A 10,266-nucleotide genomic window follows, 5' to 3' on the forward strand; every position below is an offset into this window, starting at 1 on the left:
ACACTTCTTTCCAACCTGAGAAACAACCTTCATCCAGCTCTACACTTTGTTATCTCTCTCTCTCTCATTCATTACTACTGTCTACTTTCTGTCCCTTACTCAATTCCGTATCTACGCTGCTCTTGTCCCTTTCATTCTGGGGCCACAATATCACTAACAAGTTGATTGTTTGATCTGTTATCAAATGGCTTTTGACAGGCATTAAAACTAATGTATAAACAAGTTTAAAGAAAGTAAGTGCATTTTATTTAATAGTTGAACAACTTTTCTGCTAGAGTTTTCACAGCAGTGTCTGAAAATAAGACCATAAGACTGCAAGATATGGGAGCAGAAATACACCATTCGGCTCATCGAGTCTGCTCTGCCATTCAACCATGGCTGATATGTCTCTCAACCCCACTCTCCTGCCTTCTCCCTGTAACTCTGAATCCCCTTACCAACCAAGAATTAACTGTTAAATCCTGGAGATTCAAGCACAGTCCTGATGATTGGCAATCCTATTGCAGCAGGCTACCTGTATTTCCTTTGGTATGTTTGCCATCCATGCAGGTGGTGGATCAAAGGAAGTTGAGCGAGGCCCTGGTGTGGGACAGGATACAGATATTAGAGATGGAGGAGGTTGGCACTTGAGGTCATTTGAGATCTTGCAATGCCAAGAAGTGCTATTCATTGCTGTTGGTGTTGGCACAGTGAGGTATAGGTGAAGGAAAGTTACTGTCAATGCAGAAGACACCCAAGACACTGAACATTGTCATAGAATACAGAATTGAAATAAATTCCACGCTCAGTAGAACACCAAAGTTTGCACACGAATGGGTTCAACCTCAATGAGCTGCAGACTGGAGTTGGGAGCCACTTGGAGAATTTTTGACCAGATTCAAAAAGGGCTCTTCGGCTTTGGCGAAAGTTGTCAAGAAAGAAAAAAGGTTTCATTAATAATGTCTGAGCATGATTTTCAGGAACAACCAAAGACACATCGCAGCAAAGCAATTGATTAACATGTTGTTCTGTATGGTAATACAACAGTGTTCTATCAGCACCAGTGAAGCAAAGTACCAGCTAATCTTTTAATTCATAGAATCCCTACAGTGTGGAAACAGGCCCTTCAGACCTTATTGAGGTTTATAAAATTATGAGGGGCATGGATAGGGTAAATAGCCTTTTCTTTTTCCTAGGATGGAGGAGTCCAAAGCTGGAGGGGCGTAGATTTATGGTGATAGGGGAAAGATTTAAAAGGGACCTAAGAGACAACTTTTTCACGCAGAGGGTGGTGCGTGTACAGAATGAGCTGACAGAGGAAGTGGTGGGGGCTGATAAGATTACAACAATTAAAAGGCATCTGGATGAGTATATGAATAGGAAGGGGTTTAGAGGGATATGAGGCAAATGCTGGCAAATGGGACAAGATTAATTTAGGATATCTGGTCAGCATGGACGAGTTGAACTGAAGGCTCTGTCTCCATGTTGTACACTTATATGACACTGTGACTCTATTGACATTTCTTTGAATGAGGGTTATTGGGCTGTAAGCAGGAGTCACAAATATGTTTGGCATTCTTGCCAGTTTTCAAGCTTTGTGATGAATTGGAGTGCCCATTTTTTAGAGATATTAACCACGTGTAAACGTGTGGCCTCGAGAAGTTTAGCTGTATGAAAAATGCTAACTAAATGCACATTATTGGCAGAGGTGAAAGTGAGACAGAATGCTTCTGGATGAATCCTTAAACCAACATTCTAATTGTCCTCTGGCATTACTTTACAGAAGACCAGAGGAGTTCTCCCCAGTGTCCTGGTAAGTATTTATTCCTCAACCAACATCACAACAAACTATCTACCTGGTCCAATCATGTGCTATGCATGGATCTTGCTGTGCTTAAATTGGCTGCCATGTATCCCTCAGCAGTTAACATAATTCAAGAAGCATTTCATTGGCTGTAAAGTGCTTGTGGATCATCCTGAAGTCCTGAAAGGTACTTTATACATGAAAATCCTTTGTTTTCTTTAGAACTGACTGAAAATGAGTTCACATTGCTGTAACTAGATCTTCTTTAAACCATATCAGTCAAGTGTCATTCTAATTGAAGTGTTTAAGGTAAACATATTCAATGATGTAGATAATCATCTGGTAGGGGGAAACCCGAACAAGAGGACAAAAACTTAAAATTAAAACAAGGTCATGCTGGAGTGAAATCTAAAAAGCATTTTGTCACAAAGAGTCAGATGGAAATCCTGAAAAGGCTATGGATCCTGGGGATTAATTGAAATTGCCATTGGTGAGATCATTAGATTGTCAAAACTCCACTGTCCTGTAATATTAACCCTTACTTCTCTGTCCACAGATGTTGCCTGAACTGTTGAGTATTTTAAACACAGGAATGGAAGAATTAGGAGCATGTGTAGGTGATTCAGCCCCTCAAGCCCATTCCACCATTCAATGAAATCATATCTGCTCTCTACATTCAGCACCATCTTCATGCACCATCCACACAACTTTGATAACTTTAATATTTAGAAGTCTCAGTATGGAATATACTCAATGATTGAGACTTTGTAGATCATAGATCATGGAGAATCCCTATAGTGTGGAAAGGCCCTTTGGCCCAACAAGTCCACACTGACCCTCAGAGCATCCCACCCAGACCCATCCCCCTATAGCCCGCCTAATCTACACATCCCTGAACACTACGGGCAATTTAGCATGGCCAATCCACCTAGCCTGCACATCTTTGGATTGTGGGAGGAAACCCACGCAGACGCGGGGAGAAATCATAGAAACCCTACAGTGTGGAAACAGGCCATTCAGCCCAACAAGTCCACACTGCCCCTCCGAAGAGCATCCCACCCAGACCCATTCCCCTACCCCTACATTTCCCTGTCTAACCCACCTAACCTAAACACCCCTGGGCACTACGGGCAATTTAGCATGGCCAATCCACCTACACTGCACATCTTTGGACTGTGGGAGGAAACTGGAGCACCCGGAGGAAATCCATGCAGACAGGGGGAGAATGTGCAAACTCCACACAGCCCGAGGCTGGAATCGAACCCAGGTCTCTGGCACTGTGAGGCAACAGTGCTAACCACTGTAGTTAGGTGGAACAGAGCATTTCTTGTAGATGTATCTATAACTGAACAGTTTTGGCCAACAGATATTTGTGAGTTATCAAGGGAGATAGCATGGGGTTGGGATGGGGAATAGCATTCAGTAAAGGCCAGTCATGGAGTAACTGAATGGTTAATAGCTGAATGGCTCTCCTGACTACTTGTGCCTTTCTTAATGTCTTTTGAAGTTTAACGAGGTTATATGTGTGTTTTACATTCACTCTTCTTGAGGCGTGAGATAAAACAAAGCAGAGGATTCACATACCATCTAAAGTACAGAATGTGAAGGGTGGGGAAGAATCTCGTTTACATAATCACACTACACTCCACAGCTCATTCATAAAGATCTTTAATTGTTTGCTCAGGCAGGACAGTATGGGAATCATGGAGTAATGCACACACCCTCAATTAACAATAGCATACAATGAACAGCAGCCACAAGCTTTCTGACCCCAAAGTTACAGAGTCACAGAGTCACACAGCATGGAAACGGACCCTTCAGTCCAACTAGTCCACACCAACCATGTTTCTAAACTAAACTGGCCCCACTTGTTTGCATTTGGCCCATATCCCTCCAAACCCTTCCTATTCATGAATTTATCCAAATGTCTTTTAAACGTTGTAACCGTACCTGCATCCATCTCTTCTTCTGGCAGTTCATTCCACACACGAACCACTCTCTGTGTAAAAATGTTGCCCCTCATGCCTTTTTAAAAAGTTTCTCCTCTTGCTTTAAAAATATGCCCCCCCCACCAAGTTTTCAACTCTCCCACACTTGCTATTCACCTTATCTATGCCACTCATGATTTTATTAACCTTAGAGGTTGTTGACTTGCTCGCCGAGCTGGCTTGTTTTTGTTCAGATGTTTCATCACCATGCTAGGTGATATCATCAGTGGAGTCTCCGATGAAGCCTCCTAACAGAAGTTCCACTGATGATGTCACTTAGCATGGTGACAAAACATCTGAACAAAAACAAGTCAGCTCGGCGAGCAAGTCAACAACTTTATTCACAACACGAGCTACAGATCTTTACCAATACTTTATAAACCTCTATAAAGTCACCCCTCAACCTCCTACGCTCCAATGAAAGGAGTCCCAGCCTATTTTTGTAACTCAAACCATCCATTCTCAACAACATCCTGGTAAATCTTTTTTGAACGCTCTCCAATTTAATAATATCCTTCCTACAGCAGGGTGACCAATTGTGTGTAGAGGTGGGATACAATGATATGGTGGGTACAGTTTTAAGAACTCTTACCATTGCCACATTAGGTTTCACATAAGCAAGAAAGATAAATAATTCTGTTTATAAATGTCAATAAATTGCCAAAACAAAAACAAGAACAGGGATGTTTTTTTCTGCAATAGTACAGGGCCTTGATGAGACCACATCAGGAATATTTTGTGCAGTTTTGCTCTCCTTATCTGAGGAAGGATGTTCTGGCTATGGAGGGAGTGCAGTGAAGGTCTACCAGACTGATTCCTGGGATGAAAGGAGTGATTTATGAAGAGAGACAGGATCAGTTTGGACTGTATTCACAGGAGTTTAGAATAATGAGGAAGAATCTCACAGAAATCTATAAAATTCCAAAAGGACTAGCCATGGTAGATGCAGGAACAATATTCCCAATAGCTGGGGAGTCCAGAACCAGGGCTCACAATCTAAAGATACAGTGCTGCCCATTTAGGACTGACAAGAGGAGAAATTTCTTCATCCAAAGAGTGGGGAACCTGTGCAATTCTCTGCCACAGAAAGCTGTTGAGGCCAAAACATCGAATTTTGTCAAGCAGTTAGATATAGTTCCTAAGGCTAAACGGGGTCAAAGAATACGGAGAGAAAACCGAAACTGAGTTGGATGATCAGCCACGATCATATGGAATGGCGTAGCGGCTTAGAAGGGCTGAATAGCCTTCTCCTGTTCCTATTTTCTATGTTTTTAAGCCACTGAGTTTCAGGGCAATTAGAGATGGACAATAGATACTGGCCTTGCTAGTAATGCCTATAATCCTATGAAAGAACAAAGAAAACATGCAATTGAGCAGCGAGGCGCTCCGTTTTGGTGAATATTAATATGAGGTAAGTTCTGAAGAATGATCACTGAGCTAGAAGCGTTAAATTCTGTTTCTTTCTCCACAGACGCTGCCAGACCCGCTGAGTTTCTCTAGCATTTTTCTTCCAAAATCACAACGGGGTTAACGTGCAGAGATAGTAGGAACTGCCGATGCTGGAGAATCTGAGATAACACGGTGTAGAGCTGGATGAACACAGCAGGCCAAGCAGCATCAGAGGAGCAGGAAAGCTGACGTTCAGGGTCTGGACCCTTCTTCAGAAAATCTGCCATCGTCAATATTTAAAAAAAAACTCTTCGCAAATGAAATCTGTAAATCTATGAGCAGTGAGCAGAAAGGCGTGAGATTTTATATATATATATATATAACCTTTGCCAGTAGCGGCTAGTTTAGTTCTGGAGATTAGATGCCGAAACAGTCCATATTAATTTTTCATCTCTGCCTACAAACTTCCAGTGACGCCTATAGCTGCTTCAGTTATTTTCCGCCTACCTGGAACAGCGCTGGGTTACCTGTCCGGTAAACACACCTAGCTACCGTACTAACCTGTGTATGCGCCGCCCTCCACACTCTGTACTGACACGCTTTCGAGTGTCAGCGAAAATCAGGGTTGAATAAAAACACGCAAGGAAGGTTTACAGCGATATTATCGGCAACATTTTTATTGTTATTTTGTGTGTGGAGTGTTTAATGGAGATTTTTAAAAGTTCAACAGCAGCTTGTTTCTCTGCATTTTTTGTTAATTTCTCTTAAGTTTCTCATGGCGATAGGAAAGTGTCACCGGCTCCCCCTGCCTCCTCTTTGAAAACGGAATTGCGTTCCAGTTTTCAGTGAAAATTAGTTTCGATATTGAGAGTCAGAGGCCAGACCGCGGCCACCGTTTAGATGTGAGTCTGAAAATAAACCCACGCTCTCATTTCCACCACTAGTATTTTATTTTAAAATAAAGAAGCTCCCCTGGCCCCCCCCCCCCCCGCCCCCAAAAGGCAGAATTTCACAATATACAGTATCATCGCGCCGGGAAATGAAAGTTTACAAAACGTGACTTCCGACCCTCCGCCCGCTCTGCGCCGAATTTGCCCTCGCACTGCGCGGGGAGTGAGGGACGGAATTGGAGAGATGTTCCCTCAGCTTTCTGTTCCCAAGCCCTCCTCTGAAATAAAACAGTCCCCCATGCCCTTTCCCCGTCCAGCCCTTTGTTTTAATTTGTTTTTTTTTCTCTCTTTAAAAATAGATCCTAATAATAGGATTATAATTTTATTTGCTACAAATGCTGACACACAAGGGAATGTTTGGGAGCGGTGTTTTTGGGGAATGGTGGGGGGGGTCATTTGCAGGACTGCGAGGCGAAATCTTCAGGCAATCAGTAGCGTCGTTTCTGTGCGTGGTGGTGTGTGTGTATATTTTAAGTGAAATGCACAGATCCCTCCTCACATCCGTTTTGACAAATGATCTGAGTTGCTTGGCAAAAGCTTCCTCTGTTCGGAACAATAGCTTAGCTGTATTACGGTAATTAGATGCAAGTGGAGCATGTGGGGCTGTTAATGTAGGAGCAACTTGGAATCTCAGGAATGTCCCGGCTTCCATTAATGATCATGCGACAAGATTCACAGCGAGAGAGAGAGAGAGAGAGAAAGGGGAAAAGAAATAAGACTCCAAGAGACGGGGAAAGGGAGGGGAGGGGGTAATCTTTCTCATCATTCAGTAAAATTATAGGACCGATTAGAAAGAGAAAATAACAGGCCAGCCACAATGAATTAAAAATAAAACTGATCTTATCTCTGAATCACTCTTAAAGCAAAGGTTACAAAGGGCTTGATTGAAAAGTTTTGCAATTCTATAAAACAGAAAGGAACTGTGATTCAGTATAGTGTGTGTTTAAAACAATCCAACTCATTTACATCAAGGTGATCCCGATTTTTCAAGCCGCACCCCCCCCCCCCCCCACCCCGATCAAACTCCATTGTGAGCGCCCACATTCCTTTGAACAAAAGACACGGCGCTGGATGCCTGAGTGATCGATGATCGCTGAGGCTCCGGGCTCGTTGATCTGCCTAGTAACAATCTTTTCCGCCATTGGTTATGCTAATACCTTCGCCTCTTATTTCTACCGGCGTAAGGGGTTTCCTCTGACAGACGGAGCAAGTTTTGCCAACTGAACTTCATCCCTCCCCTCCACCCCGATTCCAGAGAGAAAAAAAAAACTTTTCCAAGTGAAGAGAGAGTTTTTGTTTTTTTTTTAAACACGCAGAAATAAAGAAGCCGGGATTAGGAGCACATGCAAAGCAGGAAGCGTTGGGGATAGACTAGCCTGACCCCTGGATTGTGGAGCTGTCGTAGCAGCAGAGTGAAAAATTAATAACCATGGGGTCGTTACAAATTTTGCACAAATGTAAATGGCCATAATGCAACAAAATGCATGTTTTATCCCAGTGGGCACAGTAATCGCTTCCTCAAATATATGCGTGCGCGGCTGCTTTGCACGGACCTAGAGGTTTTCAGTGTAGAATAAATCTTATTTTTAACATTAATTCTGCTCCCATTGTACCGAATGCTCGCTACTTTCACTGAACTGTCAATCAATCGTGAGATGATTGACAGCTGATTACATGTTCCCACTGAAAGCTAGGATTGGGGTTTAGTTTTTGCAAATATGTAAGTGTGCAATATTGCACACAGATCTGGGAACATGTCCGGCTCCTACACAACACACAAAAGGAAGTTTCAAAATAAGCCCCTGTCGCCGCAATAAGGTTGAATTTGAGTGGATCTTGCTTCGGAATGGGGCGGCTTTATCAGCTCCGTTGCCCTTCCCAACCCACACACACACACACCCCCACCCCCCCCGGGCTGGCCTCTCTCGTTCCTCCTTTGATCTTCCCAGCCGCAGCTGCTCTGCATAACAACAACTCAAAGCCGATTGCGTCACTTGCGGGCAAGTTATAGTTAAAGTTTTTTTTCCCTGAACTAGAGCCTCCAGAGGCAGCAGCATCCCCTGCTTTAGTCAATGCAATAAGGAGAGAGAGAAAGAAAGGAAGGAAGGAAGGAAGGGGGAAGAGAGAGAGAGAGAGAGAGAAGAGCAGAGCGCCCTAGCAATGGAACATCAGCTGCTATGTTGCGAAGGAGAGGCCATCAGAAGAGCTTATAACGATCCCAATCTCATCAATGATCGTGTCCTGCAGACTATGCTCAGAAGCGAAGAGAACAGCCTGCCCTCTCTCAGCTATTTCAAGTGCGTCCAAAAAGACATTGCGCCTTCCATGAGGAAGATTGTTGCAACTTGGATGCTGGAGGTTTGTGCACAGAATCTTATACAGAACCTAGATATCTCTCTCTCTCTCTGTTGCAGTTATACTCTGTGTATCGAGCGATGTGCAGGAGCTGACATTTGTACTTAGCAGGACATCACTGCAGCCCGATTCTGCCCAGATTTTTTTTTTAAACTTGCAAGCTGCTTGCACAACTGTTGGATTTGTCATGGAGACCCCCGTAAATTCCACCCCCGCCCCGCATCCCAGCCATCCCCCTTTCCTTGCTTTCCATCTGAGTGGGGTTACTGATGTAATGTTTTAAATGCAGTTCCTTTTACCCGCTCGCTCTCCCTCTTGCCCTCTAAACACCTCCCTCCCACCCCCTTTGCTGTGTGCCCACGAACAGACCCCCACTTACCCCTGACCATGAGCTGGTTACGGGGCACTAAGGTGAGGTGATGTATTGGAAAGGCCGGTCGATGGGGGGAGGCTGCTATGGAAAAGGAGAAAACGCTCTCAATGCCGTAGCCCAGTCACCCAGCCCATCTGCCCCTCTCTCTGCCCCTCGGCCCCAGCTCCTGGGGCTCAGAAATGAATTTTAACCCCAAAATAAGGTTGTACACGTATGCAGTTCAATGCGTGCCAGTATTGAACGCCATCTTTGTTCAGAATAACTCTGAGAACCCCCTCCCCTTCCAAACCTCTCACTGGGTCTGGGCAGGGGTGGGGGGGATGCTGCTTTTTACCCCTCTGGGAGGGTGGTAAACCCAGGGTTGCGGGGGGAATGTTGCTGAATTTCCGGGTGTGAAACTAACAGAGGGTTCCTCCAAACTCAGGGGCTCAGCCAAAACTTCCCAGTCACTCTGTGTATCTGACCCCTCTCGGGGAGAAAGGTCTCAAATTCATGGGCAAAAGTGGGGTCAGGGGGTAGGAGAAGGCGCCCGGCACAAAGTTGAGAGCCCGCTGCACATTTTCGTGCTGTTTCCGCGCAGTTCCGCCTCCGATGAGTATTTTTAATCATTTTTTGAAGGAGCGCAGCGGCTGGTTTATGATCGGGGCGCCGCTTGCAGCGTTACCCCCGGGGGGACTCTCATTTCACTCCCTTTGGCAAGTTTAACCACCTGGAAATGCCCCCAGCATTGGCCAGTTCGAAAGAGCGCCGGTTGCGCTGGATTTTCGTCCCCTTTTGGGCGCCCGGGCTAATTTTTAAATATTTTTAAATATTTTTTGAAAAGATGACGACGCGAAAATTCGAGCCGGTTTGGGAAAGAGGGAGAGAGACAGGAGGAGGGGAGTCTGTCTGTCTCTCCAACTCAGTCCAAATTCCTGGGTCTGAGAAAAGGGTGAGAAGGAGAAATGAGGGAGGGTGGGAATTTTTTTTTTGCGGGGGGGACGGGTGTGTGGAATAACCCGCCCCAGGCACCCTCCAGGTAATTTTCCACTTTGTGTTGTTGCCTCTTCTGTAGGTTTGCGAGGAGCAGAAATGCGAGGAAGAGGTGTTTCCGATGGCCATGAATTATTTGGACAGATACCTGTCGATTGAAATGACCAAGAAGACCCACTTGCAATTACTGGGAGCTACTTGCATGTTCCTGGCGTCAAAAATGAAGGAAACGATTCCGTTAACAGCGGAAAAACTCTGCATTTACACCGACAACTCTATCCGGCCCGAGGAGTTGCTGGTAAATAGCCAATCTCTTTCCCTGCGCCCCCCCCCCCCGGAAAAATTCTCCAATGCCCTCAATCTGAGCTCAAATCTCAGTCCTCAGAACTCTCTCTCTATCTTCCTTGAATATCTCCCCTTCTCCAACATATCACCAGCAGTAACTCCTTCCCTGAC

General features: G+C 44.8%; 1 protein-coding gene across 1 annotated transcript in view; it reads left to right on the plus strand.

Moving 5' to 3' along the window:
• The first annotated feature begins 8,104 nt into the window (after nucleotides 1-8,104).
• ccnd1 (cyclin D1) overlaps nucleotides 8,105-10,266 on the plus strand; it is a 24,070-nt gene continuing 21,908 nt past the window's right edge. The window contains exons 1-2 of the mRNA XM_020519655.2: nucleotides 8,105-8,468; nucleotides 9,893-10,108. Of these exons, the coding sequence (XP_020375244.1) occupies nucleotides 8,271-8,468; nucleotides 9,893-10,108 (414 nt within the window). The 5' untranslated portion in view covers nucleotides 8,105-8,270. The remainder of the gene's footprint in view (nucleotides 8,469-9,892; nucleotides 10,109-10,266) is intronic.

Source organism: Rhincodon typus, chromosome 17, assembly GCF_021869965.1.
Source record: "Rhincodon typus isolate 14 chromosome 17, sRhiTyp1.1, whole genome shotgun sequence".
Taxonomy (NCBI): Eukaryota; Metazoa; Chordata; class Chondrichthyes; order Orectolobiformes; family Rhincodontidae; genus Rhincodon; species Rhincodon typus.